The sequence below is a fragment of the Mixophyes fleayi genome, chromosome 1 (assembly GCF_038048845.1).
Source record: "Mixophyes fleayi isolate aMixFle1 chromosome 1, aMixFle1.hap1, whole genome shotgun sequence".
Classification (NCBI taxonomy): Eukaryota; Metazoa; Chordata; class Amphibia; order Anura; family Limnodynastidae; genus Mixophyes; species Mixophyes fleayi.
The window spans coordinates 37,064,754-37,092,608 of NC_134402.1; the positions used below are offsets into that span (position 1 = coordinate 37,064,754).

At 40.2% G+C, this 27,855-nt stretch overlaps 1 protein-coding gene across 2 annotated transcripts in view; it reads right to left on the reverse strand.

Moving 5' to 3' along the window:
- SORCS2 (sortilin related VPS10 domain containing receptor 2) overlaps positions 1–27,855 on the reverse strand; it is a 761,685-nt gene that overhangs the window by 93,592 nt on the left and 640,238 nt on the right. For both annotated transcript variants that reach the window (XM_075194428.1, XM_075194425.1), the window contains exons 7-8: positions 26,213–26,331; positions 11,792–11,881 (exon numbers count right to left, since the gene is read on the reverse strand). In XM_075194428.1, the coding sequence (XP_075050529.1) occupies positions 11,792–11,881; positions 26,213–26,331 (209 nt within the window). The remainder of the gene's footprint in view (positions 1–11,791; positions 11,882–26,212; positions 26,332–27,855) is intronic.

A 27,855-nucleotide genomic window follows, 5' to 3' on the forward strand; every position in this document is an offset into this window, starting at 1 on the left:
AACTGTGTCATCAAACCACAGATGGCAAAGCCAACCATGTCTTGTACTGGCTCAGCATCAGGGAGAATGCCAGACTCTTCAGGGAGTGAGGAAGATCACCTCTAGTTCAGGGAGTCTCCCGGACATTCAGGGAGAGTTGGCAAGTATGTAGTTAATGTTGTACTCAAAACACTCCAGTGTTGCTCATGTTCTATCAATGACAGGACTGCCTAACAGAGGTGCGCTTAACAGGAAATGGACAAAGGTTAGAGATCTTTACCCCAGAGGAAGTGGATAGGACATCTGGTAAACACACTATAGATAATTGCATTGCGGTAATCTCTAAAATGGATGATAAATATTTTGTTGTTTCATTGAACAAGGTTATACCGTTAGACATAATTTTCATCAACTGAGTGGGTGCTGAGGCAGAAGTATTCAATTTCTATCTTCAATGATATTGCCGATCTTTATTCCCAGAAGAGACCATTTTTGCATTTAATACTGGATTCTGATATTTTTAAATCCCCAGCTGATGGACATACAGGGAGTTTGGTCCACACACCTTAATTCACTAACTGTAGGGAAAGTGGACCGAACGTAGGTATAAACTTACACGCACAAAGTCATCGTCTTACTTGGGTATTTTCAATCGTGGCTGGAGTAAAGCTGTGACAGCCATCAACATCAGCTTGATAATTACTGGTGTATCTTTATCGTTTTAAAAGCAGATTTTTGACATAGCTGATTTTTTTTTACTGCTTTTTTTTTTTTACTGCTGCAGCCTGGGCTGGCTACCACTATAGCAGCAGGACCGAGAGCGCAGGATCCCTGTGTAAAAGAGGCAACCATGCTGCAGAGAGAATTAGTAATTTGCGCGCAGAGTGAGGGCCATTAATGTAACTCATATTTCTAGTCGAATAGATCAGATGACCTACTTCAAAACAATTGAAAAATAATTTAAAATAATACAGAATATTTCAAGACAAAGGGCCTGATTCATTAAGAATCTTCAATTAAGAAGTTTCTTATTTCAGTCTCCTGGACAAAACCATGTTACAATGCAAGGGGTGCAAATTAGTTTTCTTTTTTGCACATAAGTTAAATACTGACTGTTTTTTTTATGTAGCACACAAATACTTGATAGCTTATTTGTACACTGAAATGTAAAGTTTATATTTGTGTGCTACATGAAAAACCAGTCAGTATTTAACTTATGTGCAAAACAGAAAACTAATTTGCACCCCTTGCATTGTAACATGGTTTTGTCCAGGAGACTTAAATAAGAGACTTCTTAATTTAAGATCCTTAATGAATCAGGCCCAAAGTTACTTAAATATTACTAAGGAAAACTTCTAACATATTTGAGTTGTAGAATATTGGGAATAAACCACAATTAAAAGAAATGTTAGTAAATATGAAAAGGTACATTGGGTCTGAGATGTTAATGTAAATCAAATACTGATCGTGTCATGTGTGAACTTTTCAATAGAATTGCGATTGGGTGTAGTGGTCTGTGTAGGATTCGAGAGAGCTATCCAAGTCTTTGCAACGCGTTTCGCCCCTTGGCATAAATGCAGGCCTCCTCAGTGATGGGGATGTGTATAGGCATAATTCTTACCAGTTTTCCTAATAAAGGATGAAGGGAGCTGGGTTGGCTGTCGCTGATTGAATCCAGTTAAATTAGCTGATACAGTCCATGTGTGTTCCCTAGGGTATTCCGACCTGTGCTGACCAAGCTGGGGCCGGTACCCTACTCTGCAGGCATAACGGGCCGCAAATAAAAGTTACACTAAACTTAAACACATTTTACTGTGCATGCGACTGAGGCAAAGAAGATTTTGGCAATACTCTAAATCACGCCATAGCAGTCTAATTTCTATTACAGATATTATTTAAATAGCAGCTACCACTAGATGTTGAGATATTGAACCTATTATGTATACACACATTTTACTTTTATATTTAGTGAGTATTAATTTTATTGTATTTATTTTATTTATATATATATATACATTTTTAGATTTATTGTCAGCACGGTGGCTCAGTGGTTAGCACTTCTGCCTCACAGCACTGGGGTCGTGACTACAATTCTCGACCATGGCCTTATCTGTTGGAGTTTGTATGTTCTCCCCGTGTTTGCGTAGGTTTCCTCCGGGTGCTCCGGTTTCCTCCCACACTCCAAAAACATACTGTTAGGTTACTTGGCTGCTGACAAAATTCTACTTAGGTTGTGTGTCTGTCTGTCTGTGTGTGTTAGGGAATTTAGATCATAAGCTCCAATGGGACAGGGACTGATGTGAATGACAACTATTCTCTGTACCGCGGAAAGTGTACAGGTCACTGCCTCGCGCAAGATCAGAACATTCACATCCTGAAATATCCTGTGCTGATGTGAGCATTCTGATCTGATTGGCTACAGCTTGTTATATCCCTGCACACTTCAAAACTTATTTACTGGTAAGAGAACGTGCTTGTCATAATAGTGATCGACTGATCACTATGATAAATGCACTTACAATACTCGTGGCAATTTTATTAAAGCCCGGAGGGACCATCAATCTTCTGTCCAGAGAACACAGTGCAGGGAAACGCTCACTGATTGGATTTAAAAATAGCCCATCAGGAAGTACCCATGTTCCCGCTCCTGTTTTACCGAAATGTATCTGAATGCAATCAATGAAGTCTGATTATAAATAAATTAGGTCAGTGGACAAGACCTTCATTCAATCTACTTAGTCAGTGGAAAAATCATTAATATATTATAAAGGACCAGGACCTTAGGTATATGAAACTAATTGGCATTCAAGTCGCAACTCTTAAAACTATGGATCAAAAGATTTCTCTGGTGAAGAAAACATCTATTTATTGTAATATAATTCTGAGCCGCGAAAGCAGAACGGGCACACTGTAAGCAGCTTTGGAATTTTAATGATGGCTTTAAGATAAACGTCAATTTGTTCTGGTTTTGATGGCACCGAAATGTGCTTAAATTCTTCAGTCTATGACAATGTAATCGTAAAGTTGCTGAATTGAAGTAAAAACTCTGTATTCTTAAATGAACCTCAGCCTGCCTAAATGCTTTTAGCTTGTATCAGCTGTACTTCAACAGCAAGGTTATTAATAAGAATACATAGTTAAATACAGAAGTAGGATTGTTTTTTATTATTATTATTATTATTATTATTATTATTTAAATACAGATCTTTTAGTAAGATTATATAGGATAATGGATCCTTGTGGTGAGACTGGAGGTAGAACATAGGGTTAAAAATAAAGTTCATAACAGAGTTAGCTAGATAGATGGCGTGTTAATACATGTCAGCGGCTGGAGCTCGCTGTGTGGGCATTAAAAATACTAGATGAGTGACATTTTGTCCCCCTAACCACTGGCGCCCTAGGGAACTGCCTAGTTCTGCCTAATGGTAGTGCCAACTCTAATGCTGGTAAATGTGATGGGAAAATTGGTGCTGGTCTTTTCAAGAAATGTTGTATTTGTCTAAGGGACTATGGTCAATCAGATATGTTATTTTTATGTGTAGGAAGTAGAGAACAGGCCGAATTATATTAAAAATGGTAAAGTTCAGTTCAACTCCCGATATATATGAGACTTGTGTAATTAATAAAAAGAAAGGAATGTGTACTCCTATAAGAATTAATGTGAACTGTACATTTCATAATCATATATTTGTCTCTTAGACAAATACATCAAATACATAATTTCTTACAAACACCAGTTTCAATGTTTTCAACACATTTATAGAAATCTCTTAAACTCATTAAAGCCTAGCTATTAAGACCTACTTCCACACTTCCATCTTTTGAGCATTTTCCATCTTAACTTCATTTTTAATATTTAGTACTCATGAGGCCGCGCACAAATGTGTCTCTTAATTTTCGTTATTCTTTAAAACAAAGTACATAGGGGCAACTATCTGGCTTTACTTAAAATTAAGTGGTACTTAATCTTCAGTAATCTTCCAGTGCATATGAGTAAGAAAGCATTTGATAAACAGATAAACATGACAAGCAAATACATGAGAAAACACACAAAAACAAATATCAATATACCATAAAATATTTGGGCCCCTAGAGCTCATAACCAAATAAAACTCATTGTACTGCTTTAACAGTAACCAGCATTGGTTTTGGTTATTCCTTTAAAAAAGGTCACACACTGTCTGTTTTATTTATTTATATTTATGGGAAACACATCTTAGAATGAATGCCGTTTGCAATGTGCGGTTAGAGCCAGCTAAGCTGCCAGTACTGTTATTGTGATGTGTTATAACTGTGAAGCACAAGGTGTCAATTTAACACCTGATACTGGGCCTCATTGACCGATTATTTATATATATATATATATATTTATTTGGCAAGAGCCCGCTACTGCTGAAGCACACGCAAACAACTTCTTCCTTTTTATGCAGTTTTAATGTCAGGATGGTAAATGTATTTCCCACCATACAGATTTCACACTATTTTTAAGACCCTAAACACTAGCTAAACAAACACCAGCTTTCTAAAGACCGGCCAGCTTTTCCAGCGTTGGTCTCTCTGAATAATGAAACAAACAAGCTTTTATAGAAGACACTCCTCCCACAACCCTGGCTTGATGGGCAGGTGACACACCCAACTCCCCTTTAAAAGGAAACTCCCATCAGTGCTCTGCTTGCTTTGACACAGACACACCCTGTCTGTTTGCTGTGAGGAGAACATTTCAAACAATGTAAGTTAACCAGACTATAAACTAATGTTTGTCATACATAAGTCTTCAATCTAGGTGCATTATTGCATGGATGTTTTACCCTGCTTGCATGCTCTTTCTCTGCATATTGCCACCTAAATGTCTCCCTTTGTTTATATATATATATATATATATATATATATATATATATATATATAGTATTATAGATGAACAAAAAAAGAGCAAAATTATGTCATTTTAGCATATTTTAGGATTTATATTAAAAAACCCAAAACCAATACCAATACCAAAACCAAAACACAAAGCTAATCCAGATCCAAAACCAAAACCAGTTCATGGGGTTCAGTGAGCATCTCTAATACATATATATATACACACACACACACACACACACACACACACACACATATTGGTGGTAAACTTACTGCCCGGTAATTAATTTTCAAGTATACTGCATATTTATTTTCATGTAAAACATTCATAGTCATACTTTAATTATGTTCGCTTTAGTAAGCCACAATCATGTTTAAATTAATGCGTTCTTAATAACCATTAATATCACGTGTACTTTTCCTTGCTGCAATTCTTTTTCATGAACCCAATTTCATTCTTCTTCTATAATATTTATTACCAGAATTAGTCCAGACAAAATATGTGGCTCCGAAGGGGAGACCTAGTGTTATAGAAGTCGGGACAGCAATTTATTCTCCACGCTGTTAATATATTTAGACCGAGGAGTCTATTACTATGGATGTATTTGCAGCAAGTCTAGAAGGAGTAATTAACATTGTCTAATAAAATAGTGATGCCTATGCAAGCAGTATAACTTCCTAGTGATGTATTATACTGTGCCTATCAGACCAGCCTCCCACTTGTTCTGCATGCGTTTTACTTAATCAAAATTCGCACAAGTGAAAAATGGTCATTAGGCGCTTGGCAAGCATTGCGTAAATATAATTTAAAGGAATGTTCTTCTTCTAATGAAATGTTGCATAATTTACTTGATTTAGTTATCAAATATACCGTGATAGCAATGTCAGGTTAGCAAAGTATTTAATTTAGGTATCCTCTTGCATACTAACAAACATCTGTGTTTATGAAACAAGATGCATCTTGTAAATCCACCTTGTGCATGCTGGTGAAATGATGCAAATTGGAAGGAGACTTGTGACTCCTAATCCAGCGGTTCCCAAACTTTCTCAGTTCGAGGCACACTTAAGATCATCATAATTTTTTCAAGGCACCCCTAAGCCAAAATAATTACCGGGTAGTCCCGTTTTTAAGTAGTCAAAATGACGTAAGATGTATTTAGGCCCCTTCACCATCACATTGTGCCCTTTCATCATATCACTGCGCCCATTCACCATATTAATCTGTCCCCCTCTTCGCCATCTCTCTGTCCCCCTCCTTCAGTGTCTCTCTCTGTCCCCCTCCTTCAGTGTCTCTCTCTGTCCCCCTCCTTCAGCTTGTCTCTCTCTGTCCCCCTCCTTCAGTGTCTCTCTCTGTCCCCCTCCTTCAGCTTGTCTCTCTCTGTCCCCCTCCTTCAGCTTGTCTCTCTCTGTCCCCCTCCTTCAGTGTCTCTCTCTGTCCCCCTCCTTCAGTGTCTCTCTCTGTCCCCCTCCTTCAGTGTCTCTCTCTGTCCCCCTCCTTCAGCGTGTCTCTCTCTGTCCCCCTCCTTCAGCGTGTCTCTCTCTGTCCCCCTCCTTCAGCGTGTCTCTCTCTGTCCCCCTCCTTCAGCGTGTCTCTCTCTGTCCCCCTCCTTCAGCGTGTCTCTCTCTGTCCCCCTCCTTCAGCGTGTCTCTCTCTGTCTCCCTCCTTCAGCGTGTCTCTCTCTGTCCCCCTTCTTCAGCGTGTCTCTCTCTGTCCCCCTCCTTCAGCGTGTCTCTCTCTGTCCCCCTTCAGTCTCTCTCTGTGCCCCCCTTCAGTGTCTCTCTGTGCCCCCCTTCAGTGTCTCTCTGTGCCCCCCTTCAGTGTCTCTCTCTGTGCCCCTTGAGTGTCTCTCTGTGCTCCCCTTCAGTGTCTCTCTGTGCCCCCCTTCAGTGTCTCTCTGTGCCCCCCTTCAGTGTCTCTCTGTGCCCCCCTTCAGTGTCTCTCTGTGCCCCCCTTCAGTGTCTCTCTCTGTGCCCCTTGAGTGTCTCTCTGTGCTCCCCTTCAGTGTCTCTCTCTGTCTCCCTTCAGTGTCTCTCTGTGCCCCTTCAGTGTCTCTCTCTGTGATCCCCTTCAGTGTCTCTCTCTGTCCCCCTTCAGTGTCTCTCTGTGCCCCCCTTCACTCTTCTTTACTTACCTTCTTTCCTGACGTCCTCTCTGCTGCTGCTCCTCACTGAGGCTGACGGACGTGATGACGTCACGCCCGGCAGTTAGTGAGGAGGAGGATCCGGCGCTGGATGATTGGTAAGTTTTTGGGGTTTTTTGTTGTTTTTTTCCTGCTAGGGATCGCGGCACCCCTGTGACAGCGCCACGGCGCACAGTTTGGGAACCGCTGTCCTAATCTCTAATAAAAATATTTTATTTATCTTAAGTATTTTTTTTTTAGTAGACTGTGCTGAATTTATATCTCTGGTACTGTTGAGTTCACTGACAATTGGCCATACCCCCTGACTAACACCCCCCCCCCTCCCCACTCCTGATCTGTACAACCATGCTCCCTATAAACCAAGACATTCCCATATTTACTAAAGTTACACCTACAAATAGCTAAACTTCGCCTTTTTTGATCTTGAAGAATTGTGATTACCCTATGGAAATAAGAGGTATGACTTTTGTGATGATATGAGTGGGACTATTTTGAAAGGAGTATAGATAAAATTATTTGAGTTAAAATGAACAAGGTGGAACTATTGGAGTGAATGAAGCTAGCACAGGTGACAATTTTGCTGTTGTCCCCTTCTCTAGGCACAAAGTTAAATTTGATAGAAGGCTATTGTCTCAGTTTTAATCAGTGGTGGAAGTGAAAATTTAGAAATGGCAGTATGGAAATTGTAAGTGAATTAAATTTGATTTTACAATGAAGGCAGTAGGAGAAGTGACGGTATGACATACCACCGTATACACCCCCACTTCTACCACTGTATATACTGTATATATAATGTAAGTGACTGGAATGTGATAGTTTTACAATGAAGGCAGTAGGAGAAGTGACGGTATGACATACCACCGTATACACCCCACTTCTACCACTGTATATACTGTATATATAATGTAAGTGACTGGAATGTGATAGTGTTACAATGAAGGCAGTAGGAGAAGTGACGGTATGACATACCACTGTATACACCCCACTTCTACCACTGTATATACTGTATATATAATGTAAGTGACTGGAATGTGATAGTGTTACAATGAAGGCAGTAGGAGAAGTGGCGGTATGACATACCACCGTATACACCCCACTTCTACCACTGTATATACTGTATATATAATGTAAGTGACTGGAATGTGATAGTGTTACAATGATGGCAGTAGGAGAAGTGGCGGTATGACATACCACCGTATACACCCCACTTCTACCACTGTATATACTGTATATATAATGTAAGTGACTGGAATGTGATAGTGTTACAATGAAGGCAGTAGGAGAAGTGACGGTATGACATACCACCGTATACACCACACTTCTACCCCTGTATATACTGTATATATAATGTAAGTGACTGGAATGTGATAGTGTTACAATGAAGGCAGTAGGAGGAGTAGCGGTATGACATACCACTGTACACACCCCACTTCTACCACTGTATATACTGTATATATAATGTAAGTGACTGGAATGTGATAGTGTTACAATGAAGGCAGTAGGAGAAGTGATGGTATGACATACCACCGTATACACCCCACTTCCACCACTGTATATACTGTATATATAATGTAAGTGACTGGAATGTGATAGTGTTACAATGAAGGCAGTAGGAGGAGTAGCGGTATGACATACCACTGTACACACCCCACTTCTACCACTGTATATACTGTATATATAATGTAAGTGACTGGAATGTGATAGTGTTACAATGAAGGCAGTAGGAGAAGTGATGGTATGACATACCACTGTATACACCCCCACTTCTACCACTGTATATACTGTATATATAATGTAAGTGACTGGAATGTGATAGTGTTACAATGATGGCAGTAGGAGAAGTGGCGGTATGACATACCACTGTATACACTTCCAAAGTCTACCACTGCTTTTAATGGGAACCTAGCACCAACCTGGGCATACTTGCCTATTTTTGGACCTCATCACCAGGAGATACCAGAAGGGATACCCAAAGAGCAAGGGCACGGATGCGATTAAATGAATTTTCACGGAACAGTTTGACATTTTCACACCTTTATCGCTGGACCATTTCCTCAATTCTATTTTATTTTCTAGAAGAGTACCTAGACTGAACAATGCATTTTCACCAATGTTTAGGAATTTTGATGTCCTTTAAGATACCTAAACAACATATTTTCAATTTCTGCCTGATTTTTAAATTGTAGTCATGTACCTTTTTATCTGCCTCCTCCATCTGGTTTATCGCTGGCATTCTATATAAATAAGTGGGATGTGAGAGATTCAGCAGGTATTTTATTACTTCAATAAGTCATTTGGTTCTTTTGTAGCTTTGGCAAGAGAATTTAAATTGCTGTATCAAAAGTTCAGTATTTTGTTTTGTTTTTGGAACTTACAGCCAGCTAGACAGATACAGACATAAATGTAGTTTTATGCAGTCTAAATGGTGAACTTTTATTATCTTGGACACCCATTTATTATATATATATATATATATATATTCCATGTACAGTGTTTTCTCTAAAAGGAGAAGAGAGGAAAGAAACACACCGCCGCCAGCCAGCACTACAGTCATGGCCAAAAGTTTTGAGAATGACACAAATATTATTTTTCACATAGTCTGCTGCCTCAGTTGTTCTGATGGCAATTTGCATATACTCCAGAATGTGATGGAGAGTGATCAGATGAATTTTAATTCATTTGAAACTCCTTCTTTGCCATTACAATGAACTTCCCAAAAACATTTCCACTGCATTTCAGCCCTGTCACAAAAAGACCAGCTGACATCAGGTCAGTGATTATCTCATTAACACAGGTTAGAGTGTTGATGAGGACAAGGCTGGAGATCACTCTGTCATGCTGATTGAGTTAGAATAACAGACTGGAAGTTTTAAAAAGAGGGTGGTGCTTGAAATAATTGTTCTTCCTCTGTTAACCATGGTTATCTTGTTACATGTGCAGCCATGATTGCTTTGCACAAAAAGGGCTTCACAGGCAAGTATATTGCTGCTAGTAAGATTGCACCTAAATCAACCATTTATCGGATCATCAAGAACTTCAAGGAGAGAGGTTCAATAGTTGTGAAGAAGGCTTCAGGGTGCCCAAGAACTTTCAGTAAGCACCAGGGCCGTCTCGTAAAGTTGATTCAGCCGCGGGATTGGGCACCACCAGTGCAGAGCTTGCTCAGGAATGGCAGCAGGCAGGTGTAAGTGCATCTGCACACACAGTGAGGTGAAGACTTTTAGAGGATGGCCTGGTGTCAAGAAGGCCAGCAAAGAAGCCACTTCTCTCCGGGAAAAGTATCAGGGACAGACTGATATTCTGCAGAAGGTACAGGCATTGGACTGCTAAGGTAAAGTCATTTTCTGTGATGAATCCCATTTCAGATTGTTTGGGGCATCTGGAAAAACGCTTGCCCGGAGAAGGAAAGGTGAGCGCTACCATCAGTCCTGTGTCATGCAAACAGTAAAGCATCCTGAGACCATTCATGTGTGGGCTTGTTTCTCAGCCAAGGGACTGGGCTCACTCACAATTTTGCCTAAGAACACAGCCATGAATAAAGAATGGTACCAAAATATCCTCCAAGAGCAACTTCTCCTAACCATCCAAGAACAGTTTGGTGACGATCAATGCCTTTTCCAGCATGATGGAGCACATTACCATAAGGCAAAAAAATGAGAACTAAGTGGCTCGGGGATCAAAACATTGACATTTTGGGTCAATAGCCAGTAAACTCCCTAAACCTTAATCCCATTAAGAACTTGTAGTCAATCCTTAAGAGGCGGGTGGACAAACAAAAATCCACAAATTCTGACAAACTCCAGCATTGAGGAAGCAAGAACAGGTGGCCATCAGTCAGCATGTGGCCCAGAAGTTGATTGACAGAATTCCAGGGCGAATTGCAGAGGTCTTCAAAAAGAAGGGTCAACACTACAATTATTAACTCTTTGCATAAACTAAATTGTCAATAAAAGCCTTTGACACTTATGAAATGCTGGTAATATTACTTCAGTATAACACAGCAACATCTGACAAAAAGGTCTGAAAACACTGAAGCAGCAAACTTTGTGAAAACCAATACTTGTGTCATTCTCAAAACTTTAGGCCATGACTGTATATTATTAAAGTGCTACTGCACTCCCTACTGTAAATTATATGGATATTAGAAAGCATGAGGCTGTGTGCTTTTATAACATAGTTGCCCACTCCCCCAGAATGTCCGGGAGACTCTTGAGTTTCGAATAGCTTCCCCCGACACCCGGGAGAACAGACCACCCGCCCTCTTCCTGCCTACTGCCTAGTGATGTGGGTGAGACAGGGATTTTTTCTTCCTTTGGCATTCCCTTCCTTATTAAATTGTTTATCACATACTTGCTAACTCTCCCGGAATGTCCAGGTCAGTCTCCCGGGAGAGCAGGCAAGTCTCCCGCATCCCGCAATTCCCTGGACAAAATAACATGATTTGCGTGCATTGCGTCATTTTGGCCCTGCCCCCCAGTACAAAAGGTCATTTTAGTTGCGGGGGCTGTGGCCAAAATTATGCAATTGACCGCGCCCCACCCCCTCCTAACCCTCTAGTCACACCCCTCTCCCGGACTGCACTGCCTGAACGTAGGCAAGTATGGTTTATCAGTGCTCTTCACAGTGATCATAGAAGGAAAGCGCTCATTGAACATTTCTAGGTGCTAACCTTTTTATCGACCTGGGTAACAGATTTCCGTATTAGAGATCCCATATATTTACAAATAACATAACACATTTTATCCATGGTATTAACAACAATTTTGCGATATGCCCTTACCCCCATATTCTCGAGGAATTATGTTACATACCTTTGGAAGTGCATATTTCGGAAGCTTCATTGGCATAAATTCATTTCGGCGGTAAGATACATAATATTTGCTATGGTTTCCTGAGGTTGTCTGCAAAAGCATCAGCAAAATGTAATATATTAGTACAATATTAGAAAAATAGTAATAAACAATTCATAATAAATCAGTTGATCTACAATGAAAGTTGCCCTATAGCAAGTATAAGTTTAGTCCTAGGGGTATATTTACTAAACTGTGGGTTTGAAAAAGTGGAGATGTTGCCTATAGCAACCAATCAGATTCTAGTTATCATTTATTTAGTGCATTCTACAAAATGACAGCTAGAATCTGACTGGTTGCTATAGGCAACTTCTCCACTTTTTCAAGCCCCCTAGTCTTTTCCCAGTCCAAAAAGAAGAGTTTGATTCATGTCTTCATTACGGCCATCTCCTGCTGTAAAGGTTACTTTTGGTAGGAAAGTCTATATTATACACCCTTTACCCCAATTGGCAAGAACATGCAAGAAAAACGTGGTGCAAAAGTTAATATTTTTCAAGGTAATTTGCCCATGAGATGGCGCTGTTTGTTAGTGTGTCCCTCAGCAAAATCAAGAAATATTGAGGCTGCCAGTTATATTAAGAAAAAAACCATTTCACACTTCCACAGTACCTCTGCATAGACATAGCAGTGTCACAGACCCAGATCCTCAGCTTACTCATTTGTTATCCTGCGCAAGACGACACGCAGCTGCCACAGAATTCCTGTTTACTCCTCATTAACTCCAACACAGACATTTCATATGTTTTATGATATTGTATTCACGTCTGTTACATCCTGATTGCTGCGCTTGTGAACCTTATCTTTCCTAGGGTCCCAATAGGTCACCACATCTTACCTGTTTCTGTACTATACAAAGTCTTAGCACCACACTCCTAATATATCAGTATTTGAGCGCATCAGAACCTCTTGACTTTTATCCTAATCGTACAAGGGCTGGTTACCCTGGTCCTGAGCTGCAGCTCATACCACACCCCTATTTGTCCAGTGCATCCTCCCATTTCCCTATCTGTATAACACTACCAACCACTGGTAGGATAGCACGGCAAATACACCGAAACAAATCATGGTCAAACATGGGGATAGACATGCCTCTAGGCTAAAAAAGGCTCACAACCTATTTTCTAACCTTAATAGAGGGCCATCCAATGTGGGTTACACACACAAAGGAGAAGATCTCAGTTCCAACCTTCTCCAACTGGAGAAACTCCTCAAAAAAGAAACCACGATATGGTGGGAAATATACACCCTTGAATGGTACACACAACAAGCCCTCATCCCAAAGGGTCTCTCTATCCAGAAATCACCTACACATCACCTTGACAATCAAGCATTCATGGATAAATGGAATGCTATCCTTAACCAATGCTCAAACACACTCATGGGCCTTATCATCGACACTAGGAAACAGGAACTGCTAACCTTGGCCGATGAGATCGCCATAATAGATTCTAAACTGGACCTAATCAGAGCACACACAAGTCTCACCAATCTAGAAACACTCATGGAACAAAGATTAGAAAGGGAGGAATGTGAGATAATTTCCAAAAAACATAACAAGGCTCTTAGAGATAAATATGGGATCAAACAACACCCCCTCAAACATCGGACACCATATCCCAACCGGGAAAACTCAAGAACCCACTCCGTCAAAACACCCATATACAAAAAGTTAGGTCTAACCTACCAACAATACATGAAAGGGATCCACACAAATAACATGAACTCCCAGACTATAAACTTCTCCATGTCACCTACTTCAAATGATGATGAAAATCTATCTCTACTCACTATACACAACGGTACAACCAATCCTTCCCCCGCCAGTACTCCCCTTGACACATCCCGCTACGAGTCACTGGTCACTCGCTCATTTGAACAAGGATGGATAGATGCCAACATCTATCTATCCAGCAACACAACCATCCCCATCACACCTGATAACCCCAAAACTCCCAACTCCACCCGAAGCACCCTTCCCCATGATCAGACCACCGCTAGACACCCGGTCTTCTCTAACCCTACCCTATATCCATCAACCGCCCCCTCCTCTCCCAAGCAGCCTTTTTTAGCCTTGGGCCCCATACCTCCCTCAGCCCCAGACCCGCCAACAAAACCACACACACAACACAAGAAACGAAACCTTTCAGAACCAGACGAGGAGGAAGAGGCCATAAATTGCACCAACAAAAAGATCAAGTCACACCCAAACCACAGCCCTCCCCCACTAGATTGGGGATCTTCAATTTAAGTGAACACAATCTTACGGATCATGAAATATCTGTGCTTAGCAAGGGACTCAAATTCGCACCCACCTGTCACCTCAACAAATTTGAGACATATCTCGACATTCAACGCTTCACTAGGAAAATTTGCCTCAAAAAGTATTTTGCCCAACACCAACTTCAGCATCGCCCGCCACAAGACTCCCAATACACACACACCAATCTTAAACCCAAGTCCACTTTCTACCCAATACAGTCCAAATCCAGTTACATAGATACTTTTGAGAAACTAGTCACAGACGAACTTGAAACAATGAACACCAAAACAACAAATAGTAAGCCAAATCTCACCAAACAAGAAAACATGGCCCTCAAGAACCTCGAGTCCAATACCCACATTGTCATCAAACCAGCCGACAAAGGTGGTGGTCTAGTGATACTCAATAAACATGATTACATACGACAAGCACAACTTATTCTGGACGATGTCAACACGTACAGTAGACTTAAATCAGACCCCACCACCATGTTCCAAAAAGAACTGCAGACCCTACTCAAATTCGGTAAAGATACAGGCATTCTCACTAGCAAAGAGCACGATTATCTACATAAACAACATCCCATCATCCCGGTTTTCTACTATCTGCCCAAACTGCACAAAGACCCGACCAACCCACCCGGGAGACCCATCATATCTGGGATTGATTCATTAACATCCAATCTGTCACAATATCTGGACCATTTCCTCCAACACTATGTAACCATACAGAGATCATATCTTAGAGACACCACAGCAGCCATCCAAGCAATACAGGACATTCACTGGTCCCATGACATGTGGTTAGCATCTATTGATGTTACCTCTCTCTACACTATTATAGAGCATCAGACAGGTATCGATAGCGTAAAACATTTTCTCGAATCTGAAGGATTACTATCCAAAGATCAGATTGACTTCATCCTCGTAGGCATACACTTCATTCTTACCCACAACTACACGTGGTTTGACAACAACTTCTACCTCCAACACAGAGGCACCGCCATGGGCACCAAGTTCGCGCCGAGCTACGCGAACCTCTTCATGGCCAAATGGGAGGAGGATCACATATGGGGGAACGTGGACCTCGGCGCGAATTTGGTGCTATGGAAGAGATACATCGATGATATATTATTCATCTGGAAAGGGGACTCAATTTCCCTTAACAAGTTTCTAAATGACATCAATGACAACTCAGATAACATCAAATTCACCTCCCAAATAAGCCAATCTAAAATAGAATTTCTGGATCTTGAGATATTCATACATAACCAATCCATCCACACACGCACATTCCACAAGAAAGTAGATGTAAATAGCTACATCCTAGCCTCAAGCCACCACCACCCACTCTGGCTCTCCAGTGTCCCACTGGGTCAATTTAAACGCATACGCCGCAACTGTTCAAATCTTAACGACTACGATACACAAGGAGAGGCACTAAAACAACATTTCCTTGACAAGCAATACCCAGCTGCAACATTAAACAAAGCATTCACCCAGGCCAGGGAATCAGACAGAGCATCACTGATGACATACAAAAACCCCCCACCCACCTCAAGTAAAAAGTCAACCACCTCCACCACAGATGACATTTACTTCATCACCCAATACTCAACAGCAGCCAACAAAATCAGTAGCATCATCAAGAAACACTGGAACATAATACTAAGGGACCCAATCATGCAACATATTCTGCCCACCCAACCTAAAATAGTGTTTACTAAAGCAAAAAGTCTACACAGGACCCTGGTCCACAACCATATACTCCCCTCCAAACAACAACAGCCAACTATTGACAATTCATCACCTCCCACAGGATTCTACCACTGTGGCAGATGTACGGGTTGCATAAACATGCAAACCACCTCCACCAAACCCGTTACTAAATTTCTATCTCAGGTCACGAAACAACAGTATCAAATAAAAGATTTCATTACCTGCAACAGCAATAATGTCATCTACCTCCTCGAATGTACATGCAACCTACAGTATGTAGGGAGAACGATCAGACCATTAAAAACCCGCATCTACGAACACATACGCAATATTAAAAAGGGCTTCCTTCTCCACAGCGTGCCCGAACACTTCTACAGAGTCCACAACTCCAATCCCGAAGGTCTCACCTTCACAGCCATCAAACAAATCAAAAAGAACTGGAGAGGGGGGGACATCCTAAAGTTGATCAACAAAGAAGAAGCATCTTGGATCTTTAACCTGAAAACCCTCAGCCCCAGAGGTCTAAATTTAGATTTTGATCTCAAACCACTATTATCCTGATCAAGCTAATGCATGCCAGCATTAGATTCCATCCTTCATTCCTCCGTAAATCTACATGTACCATCCATGAAGCAAGGCTTAGATTCTGTCACCTCCCGGTACTTCCAATGTACACTCACTAAATGTCCTCACATTGATGCAGCCTTGAGCATCAATACCGCAACCTATTTATCACAGCGCCCCCTCCCCACACTCCCTCACTTATCATTATCCATTCAGCCACTATCCACTAATCTTTTATCCATCCATCACCACAACCACAAAACTCCATCCAACCAACTCCGCAATCCTACACTATGAACCAGCACGCCATATATCAACATTAGACAATCGCCACTTAGATTGTCAATCCACCCTCCATGCTCATTTGCAAATCCCAGTGAAATTTACAGTTAAAATCAATAGCATCTGCAATTCCCACATGACCTTATCTCTCAAACCTTTATCCAGCAACAACAAATACACGCTTTCTTTCTATTTCCACATCCACCACCTGTACTATTTCCATTAACTCCTCCTCCATGCGAGCAACCAATCAACACACAGAGTGCCCAACCAATCAGGTGACCTCCACCCCCTCAAATACCGGTCTCTCATTCCCATCCACCCACTCCTTGAGAAAGTCCATAGGACGAAACGCGTCTGAGCGATACACCACTCCTGCATATCCCTACATTGATTGCCAAGTATTTTCCATGTAAGTGCTGCATTACACATGTAATAAACTGCATTGAGATACTTCACCATGTAGTTTCTCGAATTCTTCCCACCGCGATCCCACGCATGCGCGCTCGACCAGCGCTAAACAGATCACGACGATTTTCTGACGTCACTCAAGCGGCGCCCATAGATCCCGTCACGGACGAGCGACACGCCGGCCAACAACGGAGACAACACCATCCAGGGAACCTTACACCTCTCTACAACTGAAGTTAGCCGGTTCCAGAACCATACCAGCACACGGCGACACCAGACAATAGACCATCACTAACGGATGCAACCACTCACGCGCTTGACATAGCGCTGCAAGGTAATTGCACATCCATTCTGCACCACTACTCATCTCCAAAACTTCCCACACGCGCTTGACATAGCGCTGCAAGGTAATTGCACAACCATTTCACACTTCCACAGTACCTCTGCATAGACATAGCAGTGTCACAGACCCAGATCCTCAGCTTACTCATTTGTTATCCTGCGCAAGACGACACGCAGCTGCCACAGAATTCCTGTTTACTCCTCATTAACTCCAACACAGACATTTCATATGTTTTATGATATTGTATTCACGTCTGTTACATCCTGATTGCTGCGCTTGTGAACCTTATCTTTCCTAGGGTCCCAATAGGTCACCACATCTTACCTGTTTCTGTACTATACAAAGTCTTAGCACCACACTCCTAATATATCAGTATTTGAGCGCATCAGAACCTCTTGACTTTTATCCTAATCGTACAAGGGCTGGTTACCCTGGTCCTGAGCTGCAGCTCATACCACACCCCTATTTGTCCAGTGCATCCTCCCATTTCCCTAAGTTATATTAAGAAGTAAATATGCAAATTGTTCAGAATACAACAAAAAACCTCACACAATTCTCATCATTTCCAATCATCAAAAGGGATGTTTAATATTAACACAGCCACTTCTAGAACACATTTCATGTAAACGGTATTACCCAGAATCTTTTACCTACTGGAGTGGCTCATTTGCATATATTTGCAAATCTCCTGTAGTGGCACCAAAGGACAAAAATTGATATGTAATAAAGCTACAGTGCAAACATCACAAAGCAAAATATTACGCAGGATTAGCACAATAATGTAGATAATCTGTGTGACAGATTTGTTTTGAGTGTCATTGAGAGAGTGAGAGTGTCATTGCTGTAAAGTTCAACGTAACAGACCTGAAGAAGGGACAATAAGGATTGGAAGAGAAACTATACCTCAAAAAAGAGAAACACTTAGAAAAAAAGAGATTATACTATTTATGCTAATTGTAGCTATCTGTATGTATTTAGAGTATATTTAGCCATACTTGCCAACTTTTTAAACCTCTGCTACTGGAGCAGAGGTCATGTGACCTCTCAGGAATTCTGGGAGAGTAGTCAAGGTTGTATTTAGTATGTGCAAAGCCTAACGGTAAAATTCTATTAATGGAAGTATACACAAATGTGTTTAAAAAGAGTGGGAGATAAGATCAAAACAAATTAAAAATGAGGACCAAAGAGCTTGTAATCTAAATGGCCGAGCTTTAAATATATAGCCTTTATAGGGGTAGTCTTCTCTTTAACAGGATAACCTCTATAGGGGACTGCCATATAAAATATGTCCATCCATCTGACGGATATGTCCCCAGGCGTGTTTTGGACTGTAAAGAGTTACACAATGATCTATGTCCGCAGTGGTAGCCGTGATTGTAAATTCACCGCTTGCAACAGAGCCCATGTTTACCTTCCATTTTCATAAATCACTGAACCTCCCCATCATATCTTGACAATGTGCAGTTTATAAAGAGAGCAGCCATTTAAACCATCAATCACTGTCCGTCCTCATCACAGCAGCGAGGCCATCAAGCAAAATGAATTACTCTTATCTGCTGCTGGTCACAATTTAGATTTAAATTCTTTATTATGACAGAAAGCGAGGGATTCAAGAGGTAACAGAGAAGTGGATGGGCACCTTAAGAAAACTTAATTAGGTTAAGTAGATTTATGGGCTGAAGATATTTTTATGATATATCCTGTCATTTTTTGTCTGCGCTGTTTATTTATTGAGCTGAAAATAGAAAGAGTTATTGCTTAATATAAAAAATGGAAGAGAACATAAAATGTATAGTGTGATGTATTTACGGTAGCGTTACTAGGCACCCTAGGTGAAGCCACAGCCTGCCGCCCCCTCACCGATCAGTCTCAGGGGGCGTGGCCATGACATGGTATCGGCATTACCACAACACTGAGGGCGTAGAGCAGTATGAGGCAGGACATGCCTCCTAATTGTCCCTCCTAAAAGTCCTGACTGCAAAGAATGGTTCTCCGAAATCAGGACAGTTAGGAGGTATGTCACCGCAAATGTGGTCGCGGATAATTGCTTCATAGCGGCGAGATATACCCACATCACTTGTTGTATTAATATTACATTTCCATCATATTGCCATAGAGATTCATTGTGCAGTAGGATACACGTATATTGCGAATGGTGGGGCTTCCATACATCAGAGAGGTCTGAGGACAATGAGAGTTGCTCGCCTATTAAAGAGGGACTCAATAACAATCAATACCAATGCAATACTAATTTTAGAGATTATATATACTTGAGCTGTACAAATATTTAATGAGTCTTTGTCCAGATTCAACATTACCTCGGGATGTCAAACGTTGTTTATTGCCTCTCACTATTCTAAATTCAACATTGTATTGATTAGTAAACAATTCTCAATTTCCATGCCTGTGCTAAATTCACTAGTTCTTTTCCTAAATTCAACATTGTAGCAATGACCATTGTCCTTGTATGATCTGTGTACCTGAAACCTGATGAATAATGTAATTTATGACCCTATATCTGTGAATACATTGTACTACTCTGACCCGTTAGATAGCAGAGTATCCCAGAGAAGCTCCTGTGCTATTATAGCCGAGTATGCCAGTCTTGGTTATATTTTGTTCTGTTTGTTCCTTTCTTTTTCCTGCATCTGACCATTCTTGTAAAATCTGTTTGTTTTGAATGTGTGATCGTAAATAAAAAGTTTTTGTACTTTGAAACCACAGCGATTGAGTCGGACAGTAACTTATTTAACTTTAATACCCTGTCCTCTGACCATCTGCCCAACAAGGTAAGGAGGGAGGGGAGGGCAGGGCAGGGCTCGGCAGAAAGCTAATACATAATTAAACACAATCCCCTCTTCCCCATTGTCAGCCAATGAGGAAGAGGGTGCGATTCATTTAAATCCCCAGTGCAGACAATGCTCAATTTGACGCTTTAGGCTCCCTCAAAAATCTTGTGATGAGGAAATGTTAGCTGGGATCTAGTTTTCCCTTTTAGGTGTAGTGTTATAGATCGCTCAGGAGCTGTTGATAAGTGAGTGTCCAAACTCCAAATGGCTAAATACAGAAAGCTTTAAAGCGTTACACCTTGCATGTGTTATTAGTTAGCTTGCAGCTAAATGTCCATTTGTTAACAGCTCTGTTTAGTCCAATGAGTGATAAATGTTCCTTAGAACATCTTGATTTCACTAATTTCTAGTTTGTTATTTGGAGGTCAGACCACTTCCCTCAGGTGCTGCACGCTTTGAAAATGGAGGCTCAGGGAACGTTTTAATTGCGACATCCTGAATATACAATTGTTTCACATGCTATGGACTCGCCTACAGGAGATATCTTTACATTGGCAGGTGAGCTTATCCCAATAGAGCTATATTGTGCACAACATTCTCCTATTCATGTATATGCTGACACATAGTGATTTATCTATTGGTTGTTTTAGAGTGTCGATCTATCTTTTCTGTTTCATATGTAAAAACGTATAGAACTATATTTACAAACAAGATGCTCACTTCTAAGTGGAAGAATTAAAGAGCAAGAAACCTAACCTTTGATATAACTTTAGAGAACTAACTTATACCACAATGTTTTCTATAACTATTAATAATTCGACAACATTGTTAGCACTCCTGGAATTATTAAAATGGACACTCTAGAATTTTGGGTAGTTCTAGTTGGGTGATTGCGCCGTTTGGCCATTCCGCGATGACGCAATCAAAGCATGTTGTCGTAGAGGGCAGCCCCACACTGGACACTTGACCTCCCCTCTTGGTTCACCCGGTTTCAAGTATGACTGAAAGTGAAATTGTTTTTGGGGACTTAAATTTTAACATTTATATTTTAACATATTACATATTTTAACATTACATAAATATTAAATATTAAATATTACATATTTTAACATTTATATTTTAGCATATTACATAGACACAGTGAAAGAGTCTTCTTGTCTATATTTTATAGTAAATGCATGGCTGTTACTATAGTTGGATTTCAATATATATCGAAAGTTTTCTTTTTATAGAATCTACTACATTATGAGATCTACTGTAAACAATCTATTACACTATGTCGGCACCATTTACATTCTACTAAAACATGATGTCTGTCATCAAAATTCTACTATAGTAGAAGGTTTACAATTAACATTCTACTATGGTACTAATTCTATCTAAAATATTATAGTAGAATTTGATGTCACCCATTGACGTAATTGTATAGCATGAAGTCTACTATCAAGAATTTACTTTACTATTACTGAAAGTCTACCATCAAATATGTACTATGATACGAGGTCTACCACCATCCTTACATTATAGCGGCTTTCTGTCAACATTCTACTAAACCATAAGCTCTACTGTTAATATTCTACTATAGAATCATGTGAACTGTCAACATTCTACTATAGCATTAGGTCCATCATCAAGATCCTATAATTAGTTTGTGTCTGCTGTCAACATTCTATAGTTGAATAAATGAATTATACATTCAGTAGCCAACAGTTAGCGTGATATCTACTGTCAATATTCTACTATAGTATGAGGTTGACAATCAACATTCTGCTGCTTTATGTGGCCAAGTCTGAGCATTCTACTTTACTATGGTATGTGCACTGCTCTTAACATTCCTCTATAGTATGAGATCTATTATTGACATGTCATAGAGGCCTTTTTAAGCCTTAAATCATGCTGAAATGGCTTTATCTGCATGGTTTAGACCTTTCTAAGTAACATATCTATTCAACAAAAGCCTTACACAAGAGATATCCTAGATATATCCTGCATTAGGCTAAGTAATGCATTAAAACATAATCCCCATAATATTCAAAATACAGCACGTATCTGCATTTACGTTCCTTAATGAATCAGGCCCTGTATGTGTTTCATGATATTTAGATGATTATAACTAGAGATGCTCAGGCTCGGTTTCCCGAGAACAGAATATACCCGAACTTAGCAGATCCGAGTACCGAGCCTTTGCGCTTTTTTGAATTTGAAAACGAGGCAAACCGTCATTGTGACGTTGTCGGATCTTGGATCTCGCGATTATTGGATTTCTTTTAAGGTCGAACATAACTCTTTGGGCCGCCATTTTTCTTTTCTGCCACTGCTGTGTGCCAGTGTGTCCTAGATGTGCTAGGAACTGCCGTGTGTTTGTGTCATTGCTCTGTCGCTTACCATCCAGCCAGGTCCCTGCAGTCTTTGTCCGAAAGTGTAAGAAAATATTGTGATCTGTGAGGTGGTCAAAATTGAGTGCAAATTACTTGAAATTAGTGTTATTGAGGTTAATAATAATGTAGGAACAAAAAAAGAGCAAAGTTATGTGATTTTAGCATATTTTAGGATTTTTTCTAAAAAATACAAAACCAAAACCAAAACCAAAACACACGAGGGCGGTTTTGGCAAAACCAAAACCAAAACACGAAGCTAATCCAGATCCAAAACCAAAACCAGTTCACGGGGGTCAGTGAGCATCTCTAATTATAACAGATTTTTTTTTTATAGATTATGTAAAGGGCAATTTTGATCTGAATTCATACATAGAAACTAGAATTTGCACAAATATTACACTCTTCTCTACTCCCCCCCCCCCCCCCCCAGTATATGGAGAACATACTAAAATAAGAATAATGACATTTAGATGTTTAGTAAAACTACTGTAAAATATTTGTATTTATGTTGTACTAATACAAGGACAATACTAAGACTGGGCTCTTAAGAACACACATATATGTGTATAGATACAAGGTATAAGTGCAGTGGATTATTTTGCCAGCGGAATGCTAGCGACAAAATACAATCCCCAGGAGTAGTGTGGATTGCTGCTGACTGTATCTAAACCCTTTTAGCCAATTATGGTGCCTGCTAAGATGATAGTTTTGTAATAAAGGAGATCGGGCGCTGATAGCTGAACCACAAAACATGATTACCTTAAGTAAGATGCCTATGGATTTCAGTAGGCAATGATTTTTACTCTCTTACAGAACCCATGTCTGATTAGAACTGGCACATTATAAGTAAGAGTCTATGTAACCTCTCAAAAATCCATTAAGCTCTGTAGACCAGTAGAAGACGTTCACAATGATTCTTTCTTAGACAATATATTGCTGTTACATAAGCATCTAGATGATGTTTAACCCTTAAGTGGTATTCATCTGCAAGAGAGTTTTCCAAATTGTACCTTGCTATACTTTAAAAACTGTCAGTAAGATGCATGTCATATTGGGCGATGTTTATGACCCCTCCACAAATGCAGAGCTGCGGTAATTTTCATTTTGCACGAGTATCTTTATTTCTTTGCTCCATGCAAACATGGGAACATTCATCAAGCCCAATTTGTGCAGCATTTTGCACATGTTCGGTCTGAGATTGGCATGCTACAACAGGGGCGCATGCAGGGGGGGGTTTCTGGTTCTCCAGAAACCCCTCTGCGAAGAACGGGGGCTAAACAGTGCCCCTACATAGCGGCACTATACTGTACAGCAGCCGGGGCACTGTCAAAGAAGCGTCCGCGGCGGTGCTGTATTGTAGTACAATACAGCATCGCCGCGGACGCTTCTTAGACAGCGCTGCGGCTGCTGTACAATACAGTGCCACCTAAATGGAGCTGCTGCGCATGCGCGGCCGCATGCGCAGCAGCTCTCTCTCCCTATTTTTTTTCCCCTTAAAAATCAGGCACATTATTGCAGAGATACCACATTTTGCTTGGTAAGTTCCAATCTTCCCATGTGCTGCAAGCTCCACTCAGCAAATGGACAAACATGTACTTTTGCAACCATAAATACATAGATGGGACAGCTTGTGCTCTCTGCCTTCAGTTTTGTATTTTTACTTGACGCCCAACATAATCTATGGCTGAATGGAGGAGTTACTCAAAGCAATGCCAGTGCAGGAACTATCATTGGAACTCCCTGGTAAGGCGGGCATCTCAGACATTCAGCAGTTAAATAGAGTGAAACATAGAGTGCATGAGTAATAGGATGCCCAGGTGCCCAAATGAAAACATTAAAAAAAAAATGATGGGGCTAAGACCAGAGAAACCTTTTGCACCCAATAAGGTGCTCTGCCCCTGGATCCAAAGTCCTTTCCAATCATTTATGAGTGTAAACAAGTACAAGAGTGTTTTGCCCTGTATTAGTGACATTGGCTAAATTCAATCATTTAGTTTATTATTTTTATTTATTCGTTCACTTGGAGCATTTTCTGATTTCCGTTAGTGCACAGTTTATACAGTGCATAGACATTTGGAAAACCAGATTCCAAATATAGCATGTGTGGAAATGGACGTGAATGGGAATTGCTAGTGGATCATATTAAGACATTACTAGAGATGCTCGGGCTCGGTTTTCTGAAAACCGAGCTCACCTTAACTTAGGGGATCTGAGTAGGCTCGCGAGCCGGCTTGGTACTTTCGTGCGTCCTCGTATCTGAATCGAGGCAAAACGTCATTGTTGCGTTGTCGGATCTCACAGGTTTTGGATTCCATAAGTACCTCCCTCCCCAGGAGATCCAGCACCATTGCTCACACAGAAACAGGGGTAGCAGTGTTCTTGTCACTTGCCAAAAATTGACTGGAAATGACCGGAAATTAATGTTTATGAGGTTAATAATAATGTAGGAACAAAAAAAGAGCCAAATTACGTGATTTTAGAAAAAAAATAGGGATCCAAAACCAAAACACACGAGGGTGGTTTTTTCCAAAACCAAAACACGAACTTAATCCAGATCCAAAACTAAAACACGGGGTCAGTGAACATCTCTAATAGAAACCTATTTGATCCACTGTCTATAACTAACATAGGGTCTATGTAAAAAAGCACCTCTGTCCTGAAGATGTTCTATCACTACAATATGGTGCAATTTAATAATGTCACTGGGGCAGCCAAGAGATGTTCAGCTCCCGGGCGACACTGGCTGGCAGCATTAACAGGAGTCTACTGCTCACCAGGCCGGTGCCCATGCATGAAGAACCCAACATTAGGTTCATCACAAGGTCCTGCAATGATCCCTGTCTAACGTCAACCTGAGACGGCATTAGTAATGGGAGGACATACCGCGGCTGTCCATGATATACAGGCTCAGCCTAAGGGGCATTGTTTTAAAGGACAATTCTATTTTAAAAAGTAGACATAAAATATTGATTGGAGAACACCATTACACGTCCCACTGACAGATATCTGTATTAGTAATGGCATTTTACTAGTAACCACATTTGTAGAATTTTATTTCATTCTTTAACAATTTGGCTCATAAGGCTGTTGCCTATGGGCACCTGCAGAACAAGGCTCCATCAGATATTCTTATTTAACCCTCTTCATCACTTCATACTTACAGTAACATCTCTAAATTTTGACCTAATCTTTCATCCACTTCATACATACCTGCACACAGTGACAATATGTCATGTATTTACATTTAATTGGAGGTTTTTGGAATGGGTACCACTGTTTCCACGTAGTCCATCCCAAAGTAGTCCATTTTTATCTTGATCTAATTAAAAACTTGAATATACAACTCAGTAAAAGGTGCTAAAGATAACAATACGGGATAGTCCATGCAAAGCAATTTGACATAACTGGCATTGCCATGTATGTATATACCAGAGAGTTACTAACTAGTGAACACTATATAAAGACAATCACATAATAATGGTTCTATTCTCTTGTTAGATTCTATTGATATGACCTTTATACGATTAGAATCCTTGTGGGGAATAGACATTCCTTTCATTCTCTTAGAGCGCTACTTACGTTATTTAATAACTCATAATTCAAGTGCTCACAGCTATATTAATGTGATGCCACTTACCTTGAGAAAGATGTAATCATCTTGTACAGTTAAAGAATTGCGATCGATGTTCCCATTGAACTGAAATGCTAATGTTTTGTCAGAGCAGTTTTGAATCTGGCATGTCACAAAACGATAACCTGCGGAGGAAAATCAATAGTGGAAACATCAAGTATCTGGAAGAGGCCAGTGAAGTGAAGAATGGCATTTTCAACAATATAAATATTGACTACTTTTATTTGCAGCTAAGGTAAGATGCTGTGTGCAGAACAATCAGCCAACCGATGTAAGATAGATGTATCCAGATATGAGTGTGCCGTATCTCGCACAATGTCAGGCCGCTGGCCGTAAATAGACACAATCTTGGTAGAGTTACAAATCACTGAACACGTGTGTGATGAACACTGGGGAATACATGGTATTTGGGATAATGACGGAAATCTAAGAAAACTAGAGCTAAAAGGTCAATTGCTTTATACAAAACCGCTGCTAGCAATAGCTATAGTAACACAATGTTTAGCACGCTAAGGTCTTGGGTTTAAGCTCAGCCCATGCAGCTATATTAATAGTGTCACAGTCTGGGTTTCCTCCTGGTGTGTTGGTTTCGTGCATTGGCCCAAAAATATATTGATTGGTTAATTGGTTTCTGTCTAAATAGAATCTAGTGGGCATTTTGTGCTTGTTGTACAGTAATTACATTGTAAGTGCACTACCTTGGTGCTAAATAAAAGGATAAGAAAAATAATACTTAGGCTCAGACTGATCAACAAATCTACAAGAGGATCCTCCAATGGGATGCAGAGTCTAAATGGGCATTTTTAGCCTGTTTAATACAAAGACGGAGTATCGACCACTGAAAATCAATAAACAAATATGGTCATACTATAGATTTTCTGCATTTATGGTATAGACTATAGATGCGGCATAAATATATTAATTTTATGGGTAATGTAAACATGATTTATGACCATACTCTGAGCCCTTGTAAATGGATTATAATGTGTATTGAATACTCCCGTCCAGCGCTGCAAGTATGTAGGAGCCTCATTAAGCTAACAAAACTTAAGCCATAATAGATAGCACGTCATCTATATGGATATATTTATTTCTGTGCATGACCAGAACATGGATGATTACAGAAATGTCAGGAAACTCAAATCTACGAATTCTAGAATAAAAAATTGCTTTTATAAATTCTGTTCCATGAGATTTAGTAAACTGGGCACAAAAGTAACAATTGATCCATAATATCTTATTCAGTGGTGGAAGTGGAAATTTAGAAATGAAGGTATGGAAAATGTAAATTAATGGAATGTGATAGATTTACAATGAAGGCAGTAGGAGAAGTATACACCCCACTTCTACCACTGTATATACTGTATATATAATGTAATAATGTAAGTGACTGGAATGTGATAGTGTTACAATGAAGGCAGTAGGAGAAGTGACGGTATGACATACCACCATATACATCCCCACTTCTACCACTGTATATACTGTATATATAATGTAAGTGACTGGAATGTGATAGTGTTACAATGAAGGCAGTAGTAGAAGTGGTGGTATGACATACCACCATATACACCCCACTTCTACCACTGTATGTACTGTATATATAATGTAAGTGACTGGAATGTGATAGTGTTACAATGAAGGCAGTAGTA